This window comes from Mastomys coucha, unplaced genomic scaffold, assembly GCF_008632895.1.
Source record: "Mastomys coucha isolate ucsf_1 unplaced genomic scaffold, UCSF_Mcou_1 pScaffold8, whole genome shotgun sequence".
Classification (NCBI taxonomy): Eukaryota; Metazoa; Chordata; class Mammalia; order Rodentia; family Muridae; genus Mastomys; species Mastomys coucha.
In genome coordinates, this window is record NW_022196914.1 from 30,986,024 (window position 1) to 31,011,298 (window position 25,275).

Sequence of the window (25,275 nt, forward strand, 5' to 3'; positions counted from 1 at the left end):
GTAGACTGATTTTTGTCTACTTTGGAGGGTTTAAAAAATAAGATGTACAAGATATGAACGTAAAGAGGGAAATATAAGCAAGGTGGAAAGGGACCATCAAATACAAGAGATAGCCCTCAAGAGGATGATGGTTACAAGGCTGAGTTTTGGGTAAGAAAACTTAAACAGAACAATGGGTTATTTTTGTATGAGAAAAAAATTTTCTGTGGGAGAATAATTTTCTTCCCCTTGAGTTGATTAGCCGGATTGCCCCAGAATGGGAAGAAAGAAACAAAGTAAAACTAACGATGAATCAGGTTATCAGGGGACTGAGTAGGTGGTGCATTTGTGAAGCATGCTACGAGTACACCTGTGCTGCACTCCTGTTTGAGATACATCATGCATATATTCTCACTGCTAGATATTAGTGCTGGCACTAATGTCACATGTTACACTTGCATCAAGCTCTGGGGGAACTAAGACCCCAGACCGTGAATTGAGAGGTCCAGTTTGACTGTTACAACTGGTCTCAGCTCATCCCCCACTGGTCCTCCGACTTAGTCAATTGCTTATCTCTATCTAAGGCGCGGTTCCTGATATAGACCTGAATTTGCCACTGAGCCTCATTCTGAACTATGTACCTATTATACGATAAGCCTCTGCAAAATCTCTAAGGCGCAGTTCCTGATACAGACCTGAATTTGCCACTGAGCCTCATTCTGAACTCTGTACTTATCACATGATAAGCCTCTGCAAATGCATGGATTTTTAACAAGGTCGTGTAAGAACCAGCACTTTGGGATGCTAGTGTCTACAAAACAGTGAAAAGAGCCTCACAGGGGGCTCATGAGAACTGCTCCTTCTAAGCTTCCCCTGTTTATGTGCCTGAGATAAGGGTGCATGTGAACACTGATCTCCAGTTACCATCCCTTGTTCATAGGACCAGATCGGATGGACTTCAGAGCAAGTGCTCCATCAAAAGGGGAAAAGGTGACAGCTGTTCAAATAAGAATTGCCAAGTACTAATGATGGATAAAGCCAAGAAGTAGTCACAGAGGGGCTTGCACACATGTGTTCCTGACAAGACTTATCTATCCCAAGACTCTGCCAGCGCTAGAACCTTGAGCAATGGTCACCACAACCTTACACCAAAAATAGCTTCTGCAAGGATGTCTGTTTAACCTTAAGACTGTTGACCCTATCCCTGCCCCTTATTACTCTTTAAGCCAAGTAATTAGTTTCAAAATACTGTATGTAATCCTGAGGCTGTTTCTGGTAATCTTTTTCGCTGTAAAAATATGGTACATACATTCTCATTCCAATAGTCTGTGAGTCCCCTTCCTTCTCTCAGTGCTAGGGACCGGGCACCTCCTTTCTCAGAGCCTTCACTGCACATCTTAAGGGATTGGTCTGCCACTGTGCTGCTACGTTCTCAGTCCAAAGGGAATCTCCGGAGTTTGTGATTTAGACTGACATACCTCTAGCACTTTGCCTTGTAGGACCTGCTTTTATCCATTACAGATACACACAGACACAAATGCTGGTGTTCTTATGGAGGAACTTCCATGAACAGGAGTCCAGTGGATATTCAAAGAGCAGTGAGGGCCCAGCCTTTCATAAAAATAAACCAAGCAATTTGATAACAGCTTTGGTTGGTAGACTGTATCTTTTTTGTAGTTGTGTGTGTGTGTGTGTGTGTGTGTGTGTGTGTGTGTGAGAGAGAGACAGGGCGGGATAGGGGGGAGAGAGGGAGAGGAGGGAGGAAGGGAGGGAGGTGCATGTATGCCACAGAGCAGGGATTGTAGGTCAGAAGACACCCTCTGCTGTTGGTGTGGACAACCTAGGCTGTTGCTTGCCTTCTACCTGCTGCCCACTGCTGTGTATACCACCATCTTACCTAGCCCCTGAGCCTCGTTGCCTTCCATTTCCCTACAGGGGCAGTGGTATTGCAGAACCTTGTGTGAGATGCAAACTCAGGTCCTTGGGCTTGAATGGCTACCCACCCACTGAGCCATCTCCTCAGCTTCTGAGATTATCAACAATTTGGGGGTACATAGAACTCAGTCTTTCTTGAATGTTGACTGTGCCCCCATATAAAATGCCTACATTAAAATTGACGAGAAACACATCAAATCAACTCCTGATCCCTGAGAGGTGGCGATGAACGCCTTTAATCCCAGCACTTACAAGGCAGAGGCAGGCTGAACTCTGCAAGGTCAAGGGCAGTCTGGTCTATAAAGTAATTCCAGGACAGCCAGGCTGTTACACAGAGAAACTCAGTCTTGAAAAAACAAACAAAACAAAACGGCAAAAAACCAGTCAACCTCTGCACCCTACTGGACACTATGGATTTGTGGGCACTCTAGGAAGCCATTCTTCCTCTTCACTGGAATCTAAGAAAGAAGAGGCTAGTAACAGAACACTGAGCTCTCCAAGCCTTTCTAGGAAACGAACATTTTAGGGTCAGAGAGGATGAGAGACTTTCCCATGTCCCAAATGTCACAGAACTCAGCTTCCTTAGTTTTATTGTGCAGTTTTCAGAATCTAGATGAAAACATTTAAGTGTTATTTATAAATGTTGGATCAGTTAGGGATAAGACCTAGAGACAGTCCAGTCCAGTTTATTAGAAAACCCAAAGACTTGAGGTGGTCACTAAAACATTTTTCACACAACACCTCCTGGGAAAGACTCATACCCTCTCACGGAGAGAAAGCAAAACATCTCTGAAATTGCTCAAGTCCACATTCGGGGTCCGGAGTGGTTCCAGAGTAGGTAGTTAGCAAGCTGAAGCTAGGTCACCTGGCTATGAGACAGGCTGCCAGGGATAGATTCCCCAAGGGGGAAACAGTAGAAATGTAGCTTGGATGACATCGCAGATACTCCTTAGGGCGGAGTCTGACGATGGCCAGAGAAGAAATCCGGACCACTGTGCCACTATCCCTGACCAGACACCGGTCTTCCACCACTTCTGTGCGGTCCTTTCTCCCTTTCTTAGACAATCCTATGTAATTTGGAATTAGTCTCTGAGCCGCGGGTTCTCGGGAGGGAAGCGCAGGAGGGAAGACCATTACCTTTGCACGTAGTGGATCAGAAACATGGCCAGCAGGATGCGGTTAGGCAGGTTGCCCAGTTGCGCGGCTGCAGGACGGATGCACTCGTACAGAGGCAAGGCTAGCGAGGGCAGCTCCTGTAGGAACCAAGCAGGTCGCGCGGGCACTCGGCGGCCGGGCCACTGCGGCGAGTAGCGGCCGTAGGAAGAGCCCACAAACCAGAGCCCCACGAAGGCCACGAAAGCCATGACACCCTCCAAGTAGACTAGCGCGTCCAGCAGGTACAACTCATCCAACTCCATAGCTGAGGTCGAGCAGCGTGCTCCATGCCCGAGTGTCCAAGTGGAGCGGCATATAAGCCCAGGAGGAGGGCGCAGAGCAGCCCACACCGGCCTGCGCTTCAGCAGTGAGTACCTGCCCAGGGGAGGGGCGAGCCACCTGCTCCAGCTGGGACAGGGCCACAGGCTAGCACCACCAGATGATACCCTCCCGCCCGGAATCCAAACAAGAGCCCGATTGGGTAAAACCCCGCCTACACAGGGGAGCCCCGCCCCTTTCTGGGGGGAATTGCCTTAGTTTAAAGCCCCGCCCCTCAGAGCCCCGCCCCCGCCCCCTGACCTTGGAGAGCTACACATTGGCCCAGAGGTCCTTTGGCTCTCCAGGAGAGCAGCTAGAGCTCCGCCCCCTCAGCGCCACAGCAGATCCCCAGATCCCCCCAACGCCCACAAAGTCCCGCCTACGCAGCAAAGACCCCGCCTCTTCGCTGGAAACAGAATCTCGCTCCGCCCAACTCTGCAACCCTGGTCTAGCCCGGACAGCGACAGATCGGCCAACACTCCATGACTCTCTACGCACGCGCCAAGATCAGGTCGTCCATGCAAGTGCCTGAGTCTCTGCGTAAGACGGGGAGAGTCACGCTCAGTGGCGTTTGGGGTTGTTTTGAGGAAAACATGTTCTATGTAGGAATACCACCCTTTTCTCGCTTGAGTTTTTGGCGAGGGCGTGTTGCGTCTTTCAGGCATATTTCTTGACTGCCCCTGCTAGGTAGGACCCAACCGCGGGGTCCTCGGGATGCAGCCGGAAGTACGGCGTGCGTGCGGTGTGCTGGGTCGCGGTCTGCGCTCCGCGTGTGTAGCCGCGTGGGCCATGGGGCGGCGGGCGCGGGGCCGGCGGTTCCAGCAGCCACCGCAGCCTGAGGGCGAGGAAGACGGCAGCGACGGCGGCAGAAAGCGCGGCCAGGCGGTAAGCGCGAGGCGAGAGGGGCGCCCCGTGGGCTTGCGCGTGGAGGGCTTGCTCCTGGGCCGGGTTAGCGGGTGTCGGAACTTGCTCACCTGTCGCTTTCCTGTTAGGGCTGGGAAGGTGGATATCCCGAGATCATAAAGGAGAACAAGCTCTTTGAGCACTACTATCAGGAACTCAAGATCGTGCCGGAGGGAGAATGGGACCAATTCATGGGCTCACTTCGAGAGCCTCTCCCAGCCACATTGAGAATCACTGGTTACAAAAGGTTAGTTTGGTGTGTCTTTTCTGAGGTGTGGACTTGGGGGGCTTTAGTGCATAGGAGCATCCTCAGTTGCTTAGGTACTGCAGGTGGGAGATTAGGTCCTTGGGGGGAGCTGTGAGGGGGGGAGAAGATGAGTGAACTGATGGGTCCGTCCCGTCAGTACGGCACAAACTTTGCCTCTCCCCGCCCGTCAGGGTATATCATCTGCAAGACATGTGACAAAAAAATGAAGCTGTGACGAAATGCAGTATTGCGTTTACCTTATTTTTTAAGGTGTGACCAACCCGTGGTCCAACCCAGCAGTGGGAGGGAATTAGAAAATCGATTATGTTGCTTTCTTAGATATTAACTAAGGGTCATAGTGTTAAAAAGTCTGCACACCCCGGGGACGCTTATGGAACGTCTTCTCAGAACTGGTTTTACACTTAAAATAATTGGAATCTTAAAGTTATTAAATATTACTAACTCTCCTTCTTAGATAACTGTGAAGCTTGCTTGTTTTTTCATAGCCATGCAAAAGAGATTCTCCACTGCTTGAAGAACAAGTACTTTAAAGAGTTGGAGGACCTGGAGGTAGATGGACAGAAAGTTGAAGTTCCACAACCGCTCAGCTGGTGGGTACAGAATGCTTCCTCATGCTGGGTGTTTCTTAGGTCCCTAACCCCCTTGAATGCACTCAGTCACTGTTGGCATAAAGAGCCTGGATGTGCTTTTCTTTTTTTCTTCTCTTTTTCTTTTTTATAAAAAATTATTTATTTATTATAAATAAGTACACTCTGTCTTCAGACACACCAGAAGAGGGCATCAGAACTCTACAGATAGTTATGAGTCACCATGTGGTTGCTGGGAACTGAACTCAGAACCTCTGGAAGAGCAGTAAGTGCTCTTAACCACTGAGCCATCTCTCTAGCCCTGGATGTGTTTTTCAAGCATCTGTTTGCTTGTTTTCCAAGACAGGATTTCTGGATGTCCTGGAACTTGTTCTGTGGACAGGTTAGCCTCAAATTGCCTCTGTTTGGGTGGATTAAATCCATGTACCAGCATCATCTGCCTCTTTTTTTTTTTTTTTAATATTTTGAGATGTATGTATGTATGTATACGAGTACACTGAATATTTCAGTTGTTTTTAATTGCCTGATACATCAAAGATCAGTTCAAAAGGAGTGGAAGAGTGCTGTGTGTAACATCCACAGGAAATTTTGTTTTCATAATTTAGAGAGAAATTATCAGAAGTAACTTAATGCACAGCGGTTGAGCAAGGTCTAAGAGCTATTTTTCTTGTGTCATTCACAAGTTTCAAATTTGTCACTTTGGGTCTGTTTTCCAGTTAGCCTGATTTCATTTTCCCACTTGTTACCGTGGCTATAGAGATACATAAACCTTTGTGACCTGTATTGTTATAGGAATTCATTGTCCTGTCTGAGGTGTAACAAGGCAGCACCAACACAGAGATGTAATTACTGTCTGACTGCTTAGCTTGATGCTGGGTTGAGAAGGCCGTCATTCCTGCACGTAGGTGAATTACGTACAGGCCAGGTGTAGATAACACCTGTCTCCATCACTGACTTCACAAAGAAGGAATGTCCTCAGAGTGACACAAATGGCAGGAGGCACATTCTTCAGTCTGCATAGCTGATAACAGACTTTCTTAAAACTGCATGTGCATTCATGGTTTCCAAGAATGGGAGGGCGTGTAGGGTTGAGTTTTGTTGCCTTATAGAATTGCTTTGTATAGAAATAGAAAATAGACTAACAAAATCATAATCAGGAATTTGTCAAACATGTAAATGCCTGCTACTCATGCCTTATTGTATGCAAATGCTCAATATTTTTCATCTTAAGGTACCCTGAAGAACTTGCCTGGCACACAAATTTAAGTCGGAAAATCTTGAGGAAGTCCCCATTGTTGGCAAAGTTTCATCAGTTCCTGGTCAGCGAGACTGAGTCTGTAAGTGGGTTCTGTGAGTGCACTGGGGCCTGAACACTGAGTGCTGTTGATCGCACTGGCACCTTGCTTCCCACCTGGAGAGTGGCCGTGGTCCTGAGACACAGGCTTTAGTTTCCTGTGATTTAGTTTAGCTGTCTCTGTTGTCAGCTTGTCTTACTGTCTTCTCTTGGTGGATTCACATGGCAGTAGAATCTGAGTGTAGGACCAGGCTGTCACTCATAGTACTTCTGTGTAGTCTGTTCACTTGAACTGTCATACATACCATGTCCAAGATTTTAAGGCCACTTAGTGGACTATGGAAGTTGTCTGTTTACTTTTAATGGCACTGTTAATGTCACACTTTATCATATTGTATCTTGCCGATTGTATTTTCCTATAGTGAACCTTTACATGCAGCCAAATACATGTAGCTAAGTGTAGCTGTAATTCTCATAGGTGCAGACTTTCTGGGTTGGCTTGAGCAACTTCAGTCACTGGACTAACTGCCTAGAGGTGTCCCAGTACAGCTGCTGTCCATTCATGTAGAGCTGGATAAGTGTACACTCTGTAGCTTTCCTTTTATTTCTTTTGGAATCTTTAATCTCACATTTTACTTGAGAGTTTCCCCTCCTTTTCTTAATCACCTCTTTCTGTTCAAGTGAATGGTTTTCTGCCACTAGACAAATTGGGCTTCTTGTTCACCAAGCTTTATTAATACTGTGCTTCCTTATTTACTGATGCCATTACCAATTTGAAAGTTGGATCTGGCTCAGTTTCAATTACTAGCTGTTTTTTACCACTAAGGCTTTCTGTGCAAATAGGTAAAGGCCATAAGTTGACTTTCCCTCCCTGGATAGTAAGAATTGAAAGCTGCCAGATTCTTGTCTGTATGGCGCTCTGCTCAGTTCCTTATCTAGGTTGGTGGTTGAGTAAAAGGTTAGCAAACCATTAAGGAGCATTCAGTTTATACTTTGAATAGAGCATAGGCTGGGTGTCGACCAGTGCAGTAGGTAGGTGGTGATGGAAATGCAAGTTGTGAGAGAAAGTGACTGGAAGAAAGGAAGGTCTTACCGGGAACTAGGTGGTGAGAGCTGTGCAGCTGAGCAGAGCTGGCTTCGTTAACTCTGCCGAGTTTTGGAAGCAGAGTCACATTGATAAGCCAGAAGCTTAAGTCAGTGTGCCTAGGTGAGTGAATCTAAGTTTAAGTAGGTGCCACAGAATCACAGCTGACCAGAAACTCAGACAGATAATAACAGGTGAAAATGTCAAAAGTCTGGGTGTCAGGTCTGACTGTCATATGCCTGACTTGTCATGTGTCAAATGCTTGGCAAGTGTTTCAGGTTGAGAAGAAGGTAGCTTAGAGAAGCCCACATGTTCCCATAATCGGTAGGTTATGACTGAGGCAGTACTGCCCTGCTGCTCCCTGTCGACATGGGAATGGGTCTTATGCCAGCTCTCATGCTCTGGCTCTTGTGAAAACAACAGAAGGGTGTTAATTAGTTGCCCAAAAGATGAAGATAGGATCAGTAGCTGATATCTGGTTTCTGCAAGGAGTTGCTTAGCTCTAGGACGTAGACACGAAGGATTCCTCATAGAGGAGATGTGAGGAAGAATGATTATTGCCTAGTGATCACTTTTTTTTTCCTGCACTGAGTTTTGGCTTCTGGCTGCCTGCTGCTCTGATAGCTGATGACCCTTGAGGACACTCACCCAACCCCTGTGCTTAAAGAGAAATGAGACAGTGGTACTCATCTCCAGTATCATACCTGACGTTCTAACCTGATGCTAGTAGGTTCTTCTTAATTATCTTTAGATAGCAAACAACTATTGATTGATATAAAAATCTCTCACTGAACATTTTGTAATAGTAGAGATTCGCTTATTCTTTGTAAGATTACACGGGCTTTTCCTATTACACTCGATACATTCCTGATTTGAAATGCTGTTTTTCTTACTGTTGCTGGTTTTTTTCTCCTCAAGGGAAACATCAGCCGCCAGGAGGCTGTCAGCATGATTCCCCCACTGCTGCTCAACGTTGAGCCGCATCATAAGGTAGTGTACCAGGTAGAAGATGGGAGGGTAGGTAGGTATTGGCAGTATATGTCCACTCTGCTGAATCTCTTAGTAGTATTAACCTATCCCCTTAGGGTTTTTGTTTTTGTAGTTTTGTCTTGTGTCTTACAGTACACATAGTTGCACATAACTTTCTTTACTCTTCAAGTTTTTTTAATGTAACAAATTTACTATACAGATAACTTTGAGTGATTCTTTTGTCTAAATCACATTGGCTCTATAAGTGCTCATTAGTGCCAAGCATTGTTTTGTGATTATCAGTAACCTGATGGCTTGCCTGTGACCACATGATCCTCTGAGAACACATCCCATAATTGCATTTTCCAGAAGAAGAAAAGGAAGAAGAAAAGCAGTGGGCCCACACTGTGGAGCTGGCATTTACTGTCATGTCACGCTGGGCCACCCCTGTTCACTTCTAACTCCACAGTTCCCAGCAGCAAGCACTCTGTCCTCAGCCCTGTGCACACCGTGCCTCTGTTGTTGCATGACTTCCAGGTTTTATGAGCAGGGAACATTCTCTCCATTGGATAGATAGAAGTTTAGATTAGGTCTTGGAATGCAAGTTAGTGTATTAGAATGACTCACAAGACAGTTTGAGGTCAAATGCAGAGTGTTAAAGCTTTTCATAAGTGATACATGTTTGTTCATTTGTTTGCTTATTTTTATAGATCTTAGACATGTGTGCAGCCCCTGGATCCAAGACTACACAGTTAATTGAAATGTTGCATGCAGACATGAGTGTGCCCTTTCCAGGTAATCACTGTGGGGCAGGGAAGCTACTTTGGGTTGTGGTCAAGAAGTCTTCCCCTTTCCTGCTTCCTGGGCAGTGACTGCTCCTATGATTATGAACTGAAGGTACCAGCACACTGATGATGAGTTCTCAAACCAGCACAGTCAGACTCTTGATAGATTCCTATGTCTGTCTGTAAAAGGAAACAGGACTGCACATAGTACAGACTTTGTTTGAACTTCAGTAGGTGAGAAGCAGTTCCATGATGTTCTTGGTTATCGCTGTTTGCCCCTCTATTCAGATCCCCCACCTTCAAGAGAGGGTTGTGGCAGCATTGGATGCCATATGTGAAGTGGGATGTGATGGGCAGTGGTGTGGGGAAGCTACAGGATACTCATGAGGTGGCAGACATTTCTGCAGGTTTCTTGTCTTTGTTGAGAGTAGGGAGCAGGATTTCTAGTGTTGGTCAGGTCAGCTTTGATCTGTTCTGTTCGCTGGCTTTCAGCAGCTGCCCAAGTCCCAGTTCTGGCAGGAACGGCTTCTCTGTGTTCCTGATGTCTTGTGTCCCTCACTGTTGTGAAGCATAGTCCTGGTTGTAAGTGTTGTTAAGCATATTATGTCTTTTGTGGTGGAGTATGAGAGGAACCAGAAATGAGCAGGAGCACCACTTGGGAAACTTCCTGGAGTGCTTCTGAGCTTGGGTATTATGTCCCAGAACCAGATGATGAGCTCAAGTGAAGACCCTACCCCAGGCCAGATTTTCATTCTAGAGCAGAGCCCTGGCACGTGGGCACAGTTTTAACTCTGCAAGTTTTTATGTGCCTTTTAGTCTATACCTCCCTCAATTAATAATATTCATGGGAAAGCTATTGGCACAAGAGTTGATACAAAGTAAATAGCTGCTAACAGATGAGTCTTGAGGTTTTGAGGGTTTAGGTGCCTATAAAATGTACACACCAACACTCAGCTCTTTCCTCTTTTTTATAAAGTCTCGTTCTGAGGTCTTAAGGCTCACAGAGCTTTCTTCCTCACCTGCCGACCCAGAGGTTCTGGTTGTGTGTTTCAGGGGATGAGTCTGCTTCTGCTGCATCTCTCCTGACTACAATTTTATGTTCCTAGAGGGATTTGTAATCGCAAATGACGTGGACAACAAGCGCTGCTATCTGCTCGTCCATCAGGCCAAAAGGTTGAGCAGTCCCTGCATCATGGTGGTAAACCATGATGCATCCAGCATACCTAGACTTACAGTAGATGTGGACGGAAGGAAAGAGATTCTCTTCTATGATCGAATTTTATGTGATGTCCCTTGCAGGTATTTATATCATTAAAAGGCCAGAGTGCCCAAAGTCTATCAGGAAATCCAATCACATATGGATTAGTTTAAATGAAGTAGCAGCACATGAACACAGTGGTGCACATGGTTACTGTGGCCAGGGGGATGGAGGAGGATGTTAGCTTGACAAAAAGACAGACTCGAGGTTGTTGTGAAACAGTTCAGCTTGGTATTGGGTATAGAACAGCCATAACAGCCGGGCGATGGTAGCGCACGCCTTAATCCCAGCACTTGGGAGGCAGAGGCAGGTGGATTTCTGAGTTCGAGGACAGCCTGGTCTACAGAGTGAATTCCAGGACAGCCAGGGCTACACAGAGAAACCCTGTCTTGAAAGAAACAAAAAACAGTCATAACAGCTCCAGAAGAGATGGAACACCCTTGAGGAATGTAAAAATCTATGCACGAGTGCACATACACGCACACACACACACACACACACACCTTAAGTATTCTCTTCTTGGAGCATGTAAATAAAAATGTCAATTTTCTGCTAGAGTTTGTTACTTAGTTCTGTGTACTGTTACTTCAGTTTTAATGGCATAAATGTTAGAGAATTAGACTTTATGTGTAGAAACATTCTATGAAACAACTGACTAGCTGTCTTATAAGGAAACACCCTGTCCCGATATAGACATCACTTCAGAGGTAGGTGAAACCCAAGCTTTAATACCTGAACAAAATGGATTGGTGGAGATTAGAGCTCAGAGTCTGCCAGAGAGAACCTATCGAAGTGTCTAGGACAAGTCTTTGAAAGAATGCCATTTCTTAAACATTTACTGCTTGTAGTAGAACTTAGTTTGACTTATAGCTGGAAGCACTGAGTGTGGTTGAGTTAAAACGCATGGAAATTTTATACTTTAGAATAGCATGAAACTTAAAAGCATGGACTACTTTAACATTGTGGTAAGTGAAACTTTTAGTGTTCTGTATGAAACATCATAAATAAATACATGAGTCATGAATTCTCTCTTATTTCCTTAGCTATATAGTATTCTGATTAACCATGAGGGTCCTATGTTTTCTACCCATATGGTCTTATAAAACATTTTTTCTATTCTGAAAATACGTTGACCTTACAAACTCTTTGATTATAGGCTGAAGAAATTCCTGAAATTATGGTAAAGTTTCTACCATATGAGCCCTATCATTCCAGCCAGAGTGTCATTTAAAGTAGGGATTATATATCAGGACTTTCCTATCTTGTGGAACTGCTCCTGAAGCATATGGAAATGAAGCTTTGTGAAGTCATAGCTAGAGCAGGAGCAAATCCTGGAGGGCTGGGTAGATGAAATAGGACAGCCTAAGTCTGTCCTGTAAAATGTACTTAATAATTTTTATCAAATCAGAGGAGAAAGTGAGAAATATTTAACGGTATAGAAAAAAGTATAGAAGGATTAAAGTGGCTTGAATGAATTGATTGCTGTGGCAAAACCTTTGCTAGTATAATCCTGATTTTTAAATGTCTTATTAACCAGGTTTCTAAGTAGCATTTATACAAGGGCCTAATTCCTGGGTATACAAACTAATTTTTGCTGGTATAGTCTGAATATCCTTAATTTGAAATGTAAAGTTCTCCAAAAGTCAAAGCAGTTTTAGTCCTTGGCAGATCTCCAAGTGAACAATTCCACACCCTAACTAATGACGAGTCACAGCCAAAACACTGCCTATGCAGAGTGGCTTGTCATTATCTTCAGCCTGTGCATATAAGGTATATACAAAGCAAATGTTTAGAATTGGCTCTCATTCTCATATACTCTGCAAAGACACCCAGCACTTGTCTGCAGTAGAGCACTGTGGATCTGGTTCCATGTAGCCAGCACTTCTCCATGGAAGCAGTCTCTTCAGAATCAAATGAAGTTTTCTGTTCCCATTACTTGCTTTTGGATTTGAATGTAAAGTGTAGTTTTCTGAAGTAGAAAGTCTTCTGTGAAGATGGAGTTGCTTTAGTCAGTGTCAGTGTTTATAATACCTGCTTTGTGGTGCAGCGTGGGTATGACCTGGGCAGGGTTCACTTGTTAAATATCTTCTTTACAGTGGTGATGGTACAATGAGAAAAAACATTGATGTCTGGAAGAAATGGACAACCTTAAACAGCTTACAGCTCCATGGGTAAGTGAATAATTGCTTAGACTGAGACAGGCAGACTTTAAGATGCATGACTCCCTGGCAGACTGTCGGTGCACAACAGGAGCCACAGTTAATAGTTGCCTCATGAGAGTTTGTCTACTAGAAGTTACGTGAAAGCAATGGTTCTCAACCTGTGAGTTACGGCGCTGTTAGGATGCATGTCAGATGTTTTCAGCATGATTCATAACTGTTAAATATTACACTTATTAAGTAACAACAAAATAATTTTATGGTTGGGGTTCACTGAAACATGAGGAACTATATTAAAGGGTTGCAGCATTAGGAAGGTTGAGAACAATTGCTTTAAAAGTCTTATTTAAGTAAGGGTAGTAACTGCAAGTTGGCGTGGTGGCACATGCATTAGTCCCAGCACTTAGGCAGAGGTAGGCAGATCAACCCATCTCTTGAGTTCAAGGACCGCCAGGGCTGTTACACAGAGAATCTCGAAGACAAACCAACCAACCAACCAACTAACCAAGGCATAGTTATAGCTACTTTTTATGTTATCACGATGCATATTTATTTGCCTTCTGTGCCTATTTCACCTTGAACTTCTCATGGTAGCATCTGCCCATGTTAGTGCATGGCAGTATGACATTCTGCACAATGTGTGCCTGGTGCCTGTGGAGGTCAGAAAACTGGACTTTTTGATGTTCACGAGCTACCATGTGGATGGTGAGAGTCAAACCCAGGTCCTCAATATGAGCTCTTAACTGCTGAGTCACCTTTCCAGACCCTCCCTCCCTTCATGGCATTCTCAGTGGCTCTTTCTATAAAGCTTGGTGTTCTTTTTTTCTTTTAACATGAAAAGCTCTTCAGTGAGTAATGGATGGTGTAGTATATTAGTATAAACTAACTACAAATAATTTAGCAAGTACTTTGTTAATAATTAACAGTATTAATAATTAATATATTTTATTTAATTATATATTTATAATTTTATAATTTATAATTATATAATTAATTTTAAAATATTAAATATATCCATAATAATATATTTAATAATTAATACTTATTAATACTTAACCAGTAGTATTAATGTTAAATACTACTGGTTTTGTAAAATGGAGAAAAGGGTTTATATTTTTCACAGGAAAACTATATATTTTAATAAATTTGGAGATTTTTTTAGTAGAGAAATTCTCTAAATACATTATACTTTTTATTTTGTTAGACTGTTAGGAAACATGTAACAGAACAGGAAAAAAAAAACAAGCAAAAATAGATGTTGGAACAAACATACAGTTTATAGAAGATTACATTAAATTCACTTACAACCCTGAGAGATGTTTGCTTTGTTTTTATTATAAAAATGCCATAAAAATCATGTTTGTAATGGAGTAAGTAGGTGTTCTGTAGCCTCTGTTCTGGGTTGACTGTTGTGTTAACCTGAGGTTTACGCTTAGTCTCCAGCTTCGGATTGCAACTCGAGGTGCTGAGCAGCTGGCAGAAGGCGGCAGGATGGTGTACTCCACATGTTCCTTGAACCCTGTGGAGGATGAAGCAGTGATAGCAGCTCTGCTGGAGAAGAGTGAAGGTGAGCATGCATACAGCCAGTCCTTAAAAAGTGGGCAGTGAGCAGGCAACCAGGGAGAAGGACGACAGATAGGTCTTCACCATTTGCATGTATATTTAACCCATTGCTGGAACTCTTTAAAGTGAGGTGTTGTATTTAAAAAATGGGCTTCTGAGACGTGTTTGATGTAGTTTGTGAATTGCTTGGAACCTGAAAGCTTGAGGATAAAGCTGTGCTCATTTTTCTCTAATGACAAAATGATTGTCACTATGCCAGGCCCTTATACATTGGTTATGTAAGAGTTTAATGGGGTAGAATAATCCCCATTGAGCGTCTTACCTATAAGTGTGCAGCACAGGATATTAGGCTGATTGATGTTGTCAAGCTTTTACCACGGTGCTCAGTTCCTCATCCTGCAGAACTGAACTTGAAGCTCTGTATCTTTCCTGCTGCCACCATTCAGCCTTTGTCTCTGGAATTGTGACTCCAGGGTGCTCTTCTAGGGTCCTCTCATGGCTGCCTTTCTATTTTGACGTCTTGTGAACTTGGGGCTGTGAACATGGTGTTAAGAGTCTCTTGGCCTGCTTTCCATGCTTTGGGGTGTGCATCTGGAAGGGAATTGCTGGATGTTCTATTAAGTCTTCCTGTGTTAAGGATTTACCAGGCTGCTCTTTGTAGTGATATCAGTTGCACATCCTAACACGAGGTTCCAGTTTGAACATGTCCTTGGCTGACCTATGATTGTTAGTACCCGTCCCACTGCTGTAAAGTCTTAGACTGAGTTACACTGAGACATCAGACAGGCAGCATTTTCTAACCATATTCCAAAACAGCATTTTCACAATGCTTTTAAAAGTGCTTCACTTCCAGCCTTCTGCTGAAGTGTTAGCTTCCCACCATTAACTTAACCTATGTTGGAGTTTTTTAAAAGCAGTCAGTAGGTTTTTTTCCATGTCTTGATACCACAGACCACCAGAGTGCCATGCTCACATGCATGGAGGAAGTTAAACATAATGTGGAAAGTTCACTCACAATTCCTGTGGCTCAGCACCTACTACCTGCCATCCATGCATTAGGTGTGCCTCAGCTTTGGCTGGTCTGGACTGTACAGTCAGCCTTGAGCTGGGTCCTTTGGATGGATATTTGATATATTATATTGGATTCTTATATTTTAGCCTTAGTAAAGATGAGATTTTGGAACAATTATTTTGCATGTGGAGAAGTAAATTATCATGATGTTATACCCATAGGCTTTCTGGGTCAAGTGATAAGAATTGAACTTGATCAGATTTATGTCTGTGTTAGCTGATGTTCAGGGAAGATATGATTCTGATAGTTGGAAGGATGGCCTAGTCCCACAGCTTTGAACTACTGTGTAGTTGGCATACTTAGCATTGGCAGCTAGTTCCTGTCACTTAAGCCAAATAGGACTTGTGCTGTCAACCTCAGGGAGAGGGAGGCAGAGGGACTGAGTTAAGGCCAGCCTAAACCTCACAGGACTTCCTTTTTCAAAAAGCCTGCGTTGGGGATGTGATAGTCCTTGACTGGCATGAACAGTTCCTGGGATTGATCCTCAGCAGAACCCTCAGAAGGTTGTAGAATTTGAGGGATTCGCTCTCTGGTGGTGCTTTTTATTGATTCAAAACATGACTCTGGTTTCTTGGTGAGCAGTTCCCTTGATTAGAGTAGGTACTAAATGCCGGTAAACTCAGCTGAAGCACAGGCTTGATGGTGACAGGAGCCTTCCTTCTGTATCAAGCCTGGCATTTGGTCTAGTCACAAGCTTTAAACAAAAAATGGAGCAACAAAATATGGATAGAGTTCTTAAGTGTGGAGCAGTCAGGGACTGTCAGCTGCTCAGGGCTGACACGCTTCAGTTGAGGACTTGGGGAAAGATGGCTCACGGCCATGGAAACTGAAGATGGGGTGAACTTCTTCCTGACTTGGGGAGAGCTCTGCTCCTTGATGCAGCCGGTGGCCCAATGCTGGAGAGACTGGTGTCTACACTCCTGTTTGCTTTGAAGGAAGGAGATTCTTAAGAGCAGACTGCTGCTGTGGAAGGTTCCGCTAGCAGGTGTCTCCTGGGGGCCTTTTGGTTTGTTTCCAGTAACATGATTGCTCTTTACCTCTCCAAGGGACTTTGTTATTTTCCTCAAGTCTGTCTTGGTAGCTGGTTAAATGCTATCTGATGGCTCCACTGGACAGCTTCGTACAATGTCACTGTTGTAGACCACAGGACTAGAGCATGCTCACAGCTGCCCTGCTGTAAGGTTGCCCCCATTGTACCCAGTGGGCAATTTCAGAAAAATTTTATAATTGAACAAAATTTCTGGGATGTGTGTTAGACAAAAAGGTATGAAGACACAGATCACCTAACCAATCAATGTGTGTGTAGAACATACCTGCCTCTGAATCCTAGCTGTGGGGACAAACCAGCAGTAACTTTGTAGTTATGCTTATAGCTTCAGTATAACCATAATATCTGTGTATTAGCAGCTTTATTGAATTTTAACTTATATTTTGAGAATGTAGTTAAATGACTTTTAGTAAACTCACTCACCTGAGTCTGTTACCACAGTCGTGTTTGAGGCCATTTTTGCAGCCCAAGCAGGTTCTTTATGCCCACTGGCTTTCTTCTCTGTCCTACTCCAAGCTGCTTTTTGTCTATGGACTTGCCTTCTCTGGACATTCTTAAGAGTGGAGCTGCAATGTGTCTGCTTTGACATGTGCGCTTTTGGGGTTCTTTCAGTGGACACAATGTACAAGCCTTTGTGAGTTTTTTTTTTTTTTTAATGTATCTACCTAGGTGCTCTCGAGCTTGCTGATGTATCTGCTGAGTTGCCAGGACTAAAGTGGATGCCTGGAGTCTCACAATGGAAGGTAATCTTGTGATGGGGACTTTATTTCTAAGGACCAGGGACACCTTGAGAGAGCCACAAACATAGGAAAACATTTGTGTTTGGGCATTGTGAATCAGTGCGCCACATGGTTGTATAGTATAGATTCCACTTGCAGATTGTATTTAATGACAAATGCTTTAATTGCATGTGGTTGTTTTTGTGCTTTTGTTCCTAATATGGAACCTGGCTTTGCCCTCATGCAAATAAATATGACCTTGATACCTTTTTTTTTTTTTAAATGTTTGTGGTTTGCAGTTCAACTTTGGTTTATAAATCAAAATAGTTCCCCTTTGACTTCCTCACACAAAACAGTCTGAGATTTGTTTTAAAAACAAAATGGAAACCTAGTCAGTGGGTGTGATTATGTTGATCCTGGACTTTGGGGTGGAGGTTATTCATGTGAGGCAGTCACCTTGCCCTGGGTACCAGTGTGCTCTTCACTGTGGTGATGCTGCTGGTCTCTTTGGACAGGTCATGACTAGAGACGGGCAGTGGTTTGCAGACTGGCATGAGGTTCCCCAGGGCAGGCATACACAAATTCGGCCTACCATGTTCCCACCAAAGGACCTGGAAAAACTACAGGCAATGCATCTAGAGCGATGGTAAGTATGTGTGCACTGTGGGCTATGGAGTAGGGAAACAGTGTGTCAGGTCGATGAAGTTGGTATCCATTTTTTGCTAGCCACCAGTGTTTACAAATACTGGTATTGGTTCCAATTTCAGAGTTAATACTTTGGAAACTGCACATGCTTTCCGTCCTTTCTTCATTTATGTGTAGTAACTGTACAGCACAATTGCTTCATCCTAATAGCTCCATAAGTGCCTGTAGTGTGCCTTGATCATCACATTCATCTCCCCGTGCCTGTGTTCTTTTAACCTTCCCCGCCATGGACTTTTCAGTTAGAATATGTGGTTCTGTGAGTAGGGCTCAGTGTCTGCAGTAAGGCCAGATCAGACCTTAGCAGGCTGTAATACCAAAGGGACAGTTTTGGATCATTTGTGTGACCTTGCATTTGTACTGTTGTAGCCTTCGAATACTGCCCCATCATCAGAATACTGGAGGGTTCTTTGTGGCAGTATTGGTCAAGAGAGCACCAATGCCGTGGAACAAACGTCAGCCCAAGGTAAGCGTTAACAGAAGACAAAAGACTTAATTCATTTCAAATGCAGAGCAAAGTGGAGGTTTCGAGAGCTAAGGGTGTTAAGAAAGTCTGAGCTTAAAGAAAGGGGGCTTCATTTGAATTTCAGATTTTACAAAACATAGGCATTCCTCAAAAAGAAACAGTGAGAAAGGATGTATTTGGGAGCATGTTCTGTCTCTGTTTTATCCCCAGCTACTTAACAGCAGTTAAAGGACATGAGATTGGTAGTGGGCAGGACTATGGACTCTGAGCCTGGAGTCCTCTGACATTTACTACCCTGCACCATGAGGTTCATTTCTGCCCACTGGAAGTGCTGCTCCAGAGTAAGACATTCTCCTCCATCTGTGAGCCATCCTGGGAGGCTATGACACACAGCCTTCCCTACCTTCATGCCACCAAACTGTTAAGAGCCAAATCCAAGTCACAGCAACAGTTTCAAGACACATCTCAAAAAGGCCACTGTCTACACTACCCACTGTCTCTGAAAAGACACAGCACAGCTATGTCTGTGGCTTTAATTGTGAGCAGTATCCACCTCTGCATGACTGACTAGTAAGATACTACCTCATAGGAGTGTGCCTCTAGCAGGGCACACTGTTTACTCACACACAGGCCAGGCCAGGCCAGATACCTGAAACTGAATATGAGACAGAGTGAGAGAGGTGTGCTAACATAGAAGCCAGCAAATGACACAAAGTACTTTAAAAAGCAAGACAATAAAATGGAAGAGAGACAAAAGCCCTGTTAAAATAGCCTGAAGCCAGAAGGTACCTCAAGTGTATGTCAATCTGCATCATGCTCATAACAATCTCAGAACTGTTCCCAACGCTCAGTGCCACCAGCTGTAGGTATAGAGCACAGGAAATGCCACTGTTACACACTAAGCTGCATCACACCGAGAGCACACACTGCTGGGGCCGGAGGCAGGGCTGAATGGTAGAACATGTGCTTAGCATAGGTAAGGACCCTAGTTTCAGCATCAGCTCCAAGTAACTTAATGCATGGCACTGTTAAAACACATTGTAAGAGAACACAAGGTAGCCTGATATTAAACCTCAAGTGACTACTTAGAAACAGTATTTCAAATACACTGGCATAAGTAAAACAAAATGTATTAGTAAAGTTAATCTTACTTTTTTTTTTCTTTTTAAAGCACACTACTAGAAAATGTACACACTGCCATGTGGCTGGCATCCTACCTCCATCAGAAAAGAAAGGCTTTAGGACTGTAGTCTCAACTAGATCAGCTAGAAGCTGGACCAACAGTGACCCCGAGCCACCGGTGACCAGAGAAGGATGAAGTCCTTGAGAGAACAGTTCTTTTCTGTTTTTTCCAAGCTGAGCAGCCTTAGTCCTAATCTAAGATGACCTTGAAATGCACAATTCCTGGCCATATTTTATAACCACAAAAGACTATGTGGTAGGCAAGTGTGCTACAATATGTCTTGCTTCTGCTGTGAGCCAGTTAGTTGTATATCATGATTGTCCCAGTTCTTTATCCTAGTTCTGAAGCTCTGGGTGTGTGCTCCTCCTAATCACACCCTGGAACAGTTGCCACAGCTCTCTTTTGTTAAGATGTCCTCAGTTATGGGCCTGAGCCTAACTCTGCAGGACTCATGTGCCTTACCCAGAGCGGACACAGGGTTACCAAGAGCAGGCAGGCTCCATAGGCCTCTGGGATGTTCTTTGTGAAGCTATTGGAGAGTCAGCTCTGAAATGAACAATGCCTGCAGATTCCATTTAAAGAGCAAATTTTAAAAGCAATATGTTTTAAAAAGAATATTTGTCTTCCAATGCTGTAAAAAAAAAATACAGCTGGTTGACAGGAACATGGTAGTCTTAATTTCCTTACAGTGGTGCAAAGTGTGTTGCTTTTGTGTGAAAATGAATTTGTTCCCTTCAACAGGTACAGAGTAAATCTGCAGAGGCCAGAGAGCCCAGGTCGTCTGGCTCTGTGGCTGCTACAGAGGGAAATCCCCGTGACCAGTCTGAGCTGGAAAGTCAGATGATAACTGGAGCTGGTGACTCAGAAGCAGCTCACACCACTGAGAACACAGAGAGTAATGAGAAAAAAGATGGCGTGTGTGGGTGAGGAAGAAGATGACATCCGAGTAGAGCTATCTGTTGTCTTCATAGCCCTCGATAAGCTAAATGGGGTCCCAGAGCCTTAGCCATGGTGCCTTTCAGGGGAATGTGGACACAACACAACTTGTATGTTATGTTCTGCAGGTTAGACAGCACTGATAGATGCTTCTAGCACTATAGTACAGGGTGGGTGCTGGGCAGGGCAGGATGAGCGCTGCTCTTACGGACTGCTCCTGCCACACTTGCTGACCACCTTACCACCTCCCTATTCTCTCCTCAGCCCTCCTCCATCAAAGAAAATGAAGTTGTTTGGATTTAAAGAAGATCCATTTGTATTCATTCCTGAAGATGATCCTTTATTCCCACCTATTGAGTAAGGATCCTGCCATTTGAATCCTACTTTAGAATGTTCATTGTAGCAAAACAATCACATACAATTAGTATTTGGTATTTAGCTCTCTTCCTCCTGATCATGCATTAGAGCTGGGTAGTAATTGAGAGACAGACACCAGCCTTCTTCATTAAGCTGAAAAAGAAAGAGCCATCTGGAGGTAAAGGCAACAGGAAGCACTGTCAACTGGGACCCATTGTGGGTTTAGCTCACTCAGTATAGCAGGCAGTGGCTGAGGCTCCTGGTCTGCTCTTACTTAGGAAATTGAGGGGCCGGTAGGAGTGGGAGTGGAATTGCCCTGCATAGGGAACACAGAAAAGCATACATTGTAAAAGCTTTAAGATTTGGCCCAGGTTAAGAGTCTGGGCTCTCTCATGGGAATAGCAGTTTACAGAAGAACAGCTTTTGTAATGTAATATAGCCCTTTACCTGGCTGTCCTCTGGGCTTCTGGTGAGGCCAAGTGTCCTGTTGGGCTGTAAGCAGTGCTACTTTGTTGACAGGAAGTTTTATGCATTGGATCCTTCGTTCCCGAGGATGAATCTGTTAACCCGAACCACAGAAGGAAAGAAGCGGCAGCTTTATATGGTCTCCAAGGAGCTGAGGAATGTACTGCTGAACAACAGCGAGAAGATGAAGGTGGCTGGGGAGTGGGCGTGACTAAGCACAAGCAGGAACTTGCACACCCATACTGCTTTCACATGGGAGGGGCAGGTCCCAGAGTTTCCTCTTTGTTTACTCCCTGCACAGTTTTCTTAGGTTTGCCAGCCTAGTGGCTGTGCTTCCTAACAGTGCTCTCATGCCTTGTTCAACTCCTTGGGTCTTTTGGGCTGTCGGAGCAGTAACATGACTGCTTAATGCGTACTTATTCTTGGGTTTAATTGTCCAACTTTTAATTGTTACCATGAGCTATGGCCATAGAAGACATTGGAACTGTAATTTGATTCTTGAAAACCAGTTCCAGAAAAGGGCCATTTTTCTGTCCATCCTTATCCAAAGCTGTTCACAGGCAGCCATACTGCCTATAGCAAAGGGGCAGAAGTGAATGATTGTCCTTAATTCCTGTTAAATCTCATTTTTAACTTACAGGTCATTAACACTGGGATAAAAGTCTGGTGTCGAAATAACAGTGGTGAAGAGTTTGACTGTGCATTTCGTTTGGCACAGGAGGTAATTTGGAAAAGGGTTTCAAAGTCCTAACCATGGTTAATGTGAAACAGCCAGAGAGGGACCTTCTGGTGTGCCACTTAATTTAGTATCTCAGGGGTCCTTGAGTTCCTCCAGGACCTAGGTTTCTTTGGAGCCTTGACTCAAGGGAAGGCTTTCAGTCAAGTCATGAACCACACAAGACAGCCCTTCAGTAATGAATCATGGATCACAGTGCTCTTTCATGACTCTTACAGGGAATATATACATTGTATCCATTTATCAATTCAAGAATCATCACTGTATCAATGGAAGATGTGAAGACACTGTTGACCCAGGAGAACCCATTTTTTAGAAAACTGAGCAGTGAGGCCTACAGTCAAGTCAAGGACCTCGGTGAGTAAAGGGATCCAAGACACTAGCTAGCTTGTATTACTTCCATAAGGACTGCAAATGACAGCTCATATTCTTCAGTCAGATTTGACCAGCCCTGGATTGAGGATAACTGAGAGGAAAAACAGTCTTACCTGGCAGGGGATGTGCTCAGTTGGCATAGGGTTCCCTCAGCATACTCAGCGCCCTGGGCTTGATCTCTGGAGACTGCATGAACTGTGCATGCCTGTAGTTCTAACAGTTAGCAATTCAAGGTCAGGCTTGGCTACACAGCAAGAAATACAGAATAACAAGTGTTGCTAGAGCATTCGAGATCAGATGAAGTGCAGGATAATGACTGCTGACAGGACAGTCATTCCCAAAGGGATTTAAAGTCACTTAGAGATAACCTTACCAAGACTGGTGGGCTTAGTGATATGCTGTGTATTTATAGGAAAGACCTGAGCCCTTTTGAAGGTTCTTTGCCTTGTCCTTCATAGAACCCCTACTTGTACTCATTATAAAGCACTTGGGCCTGACCCCTTAAGCCCAGCTGTCCCATGGGACCAGCGGTCTTGGTTGCATTGTCCTCTTATAGCTCCCAAACTCCAGCATTAGGTCACCGTGGCAACATTTTCACCAAGTGTGTCCTGTTCTGCTTTTCTTTTGCTTGCACCTTCTTACATGTCTGTTGGTGAGTGCAGCTTAGTCTGGGGCACCACGCTGTCTTCGCCTCCTCGCCCTGGTGTGAGTCACAGGCCTGCAGAGTACAGAACACTCCTTTCAGCAGAGAAGGAGCAGGGACTTTATATATCTTTCTTTTAGTTCTTCTGTGAAGGTTTATTTTACTTTATATCTTTATTGGGTATGAGGCATAGTGTACATGTAGAAGACAGAAGACAACTGCAGAAATTGGTTCCCTCTGCCCACTATGGGTTCTGGATCTAACTTCATGCTCCCGTCTTCAGGCTTGAGCAGGAAGCGCTTTGACCAGCGGAGCGGTCCCACTGGTCCTTACCCTCCCTGTATTGAGGTGATATAGTGTAGGGGTTGGTAAGTCGAATGTTATTCTGTGCTGTATCTAGGAGCTGGGAGTGAACTGACCAGTTAACTCAACTTTATGCTTCTTCCCCAGAGAGTGTGCTGAATACTACGCACTTGTACACTTGCATATACATCGTTCTCTCCCTCCCTCCCTCTGTCATTTGGGCTCCCCTGTTGATTGAGAAGGATTTTCTACCACCTATATCCCTGAGACCAAGAGCTCACTGACCCCTCTTGGAAACAGCACATACATCTGCTCAGTAGTTGTAGTCACCAAGTGAAAACCTGTCACATGTGTCTGTTTCTCTTTTCCAGCAAAGGGAAGTGTTGTACTGAAGTACGAGCCAGATTCTGCGTAAGTATGCGTGCCTCAATGGCGGATAAGTAGCTGTGCGTGGCAGCTTATGGTGTAACTGTAGCACTTACTTGAAGGCTAGGGCAGGGGTCCCAGGCCACAGGAGTTTTATAGGGCCTTGTCCTTCTTTGAGGAGTTCCATGCGTCAGAGGCACTAAGGATCACAACTCTGACCGCATACGTGGACGATTGGGGCAGTGGGCACAGCACTTTTTCCAGAGGTTGTGTGTTGAAATCACGAGATGATAGAGGTAACAACATGCCTAATGCTTACACGGGACCTTCTCTTTTTCTGTTTGTTTTTTTTGACAGGAATCCAGATACCCTCCAGTGCCCCATCGTGCTGTGTGGGTGGCGGGGAAAGGCCTCTATACGAACTTTTGTGCCCAAAAATGAGCGGCTTCATTATCTCAGGATGATGGGTCTGGAGGTGGTGGGAGAAAAGAAGAAAGAGGGTGTCATTCTTACCAATGAGAGTGCTGCCAGTCCAGAGCAGCCTGATGAGGAGGAGGATGCCAAGCAGACAGCACAAGACCCCTGCATCCCAGACTCTGTCCCTGGCTGTGACCCAGCTGCAGCTGAGCCATCCCGGTGAAGATGTCTCCACACACTGAGTTGGTACCATCCATTGTTGTTGAAGATCAAATCTAGAATGTCCTTAGCTGGGACCTGGAAATGAGTGGGTGGCCACAGTCTGGGGAGAGCTGTATTTTCTAGCATTTAGGAGTCGCTTTTGCAGAATGGATACATGTTTCTGCTGTTAAAGGCTAATGTGACACAGCCTTTGCAGAAGTTCAGATCCCTTGTCAGGCCAATATTGGCCTAGTCTTCTAAAACGACTAAGTCGTAAAAATTTGTCTTTGCGAAGCAGCTCTGTGCTTTAATACTTTTTGGACTGCACATCAGTGTGCTGTGCAGTCATGCTGACACTGAGGTTTCAGGTGACTTCTGTGCCTTTGTGATAAAGGGTGAGGTAAGCCATCCCAGGCTGAAGGCTGGTAAATCATGACAGCAATTTTGGGGGCCATTGTGCTTATCCTGGAGGTGCTTTAAGTGGGGTGGAGAGTGCTTGGGTCATGAAATAAAGAGTTATTATGATCATGTGTCTTGGCATGTGACTTGGATTTGTTTTTATTTGGCTAATGGGAGAGAAAAACAAGCCCTGCTGGGCTGTCAGCCATGTTTCCTTTGCCCTGATTCTCCTGGCAGCATTCTTGCAGGAGCTCTTCCTTTCCTGTATATGTAATGTATTTTGTCTGCGCTGTTTAGCATTAGTTACACCTGTGTTCTTCAGGCCTTCCTATATATGCTCTGAGCCAAACACCAGCTACCTCTAGGAGTTCAGCTGTTCCTTGCTCATAAAAGATCAATCCAGCTGGATTTGTTGGCTGTTTATATGCCCTGGGGAGGGTAATAGGATCCTCACCTGAATGTCCATACCACAAGTTGTATGCAACTCTACCTTGGGGAGGGGTCAGAGAATACAGGCCAAAGAAGGCCAGGGTGTGATTCAATCTGTATGGCTGTGGGAAAGCCATCATCTGCTGGTTAAAGATGCTGGCACTGACTTTTGCCGGGGAGGGAACCTGAGCCTCTAAGTAG

The 25,275-nt window shown here is 44.5% G+C and overlaps 2 protein-coding genes across 2 annotated transcripts in view; one reads left to right on the forward strand and one right to left on the reverse strand.

Annotated features, from left to right (window-relative positions):
* Positions 1-3,831, reverse strand: part of Srd5a1 (steroid 5 alpha-reductase 1) — a 38,234-nt gene extending 34,403 nt beyond the window's left edge. Inside the window, exon 1 of the mRNA XM_031359930.1 lies at positions 3,052-3,831. Coding sequence (XP_031215790.1) covers positions 3,052-3,332 — 281 coding nt within the window. The 5' untranslated portion in view covers positions 3,333-3,831. The remainder of the gene's footprint in view (positions 1-3,051) is intronic.
* A 243-nt stretch (positions 3,832-4,074) lies between these two features.
* On the forward strand, positions 4,075-24,776 carry Nsun2 (NOP2/Sun RNA methyltransferase 2). Its single transcript, XM_031359929.1, has 19 exons — positions 4,075-4,272; positions 4,380-4,537; positions 5,044-5,148; positions 6,377-6,482; positions 8,442-8,513; positions 9,203-9,287; positions 10,384-10,576; positions 12,632-12,706; positions 14,131-14,261; positions 17,047-17,120; positions 17,612-17,742; positions 18,168-18,264; positions 20,189-20,370; positions 20,648-20,740; positions 21,260-21,395; positions 21,846-21,926; positions 22,160-22,298; positions 23,634-23,673; positions 23,986-24,776. The coding sequence occupies exons 1-19, from the start codon at positions 4,102-4,104 to the stop codon at positions 24,266-24,268; spliced, it is 2,352 nt and encodes a 783-aa protein (XP_031215789.1). The 5' UTR covers positions 4,075-4,101; the 3' UTR covers positions 24,269-24,776.
* The last annotated feature ends 499 nt before the right edge of the window (positions 24,777-25,275 follow it).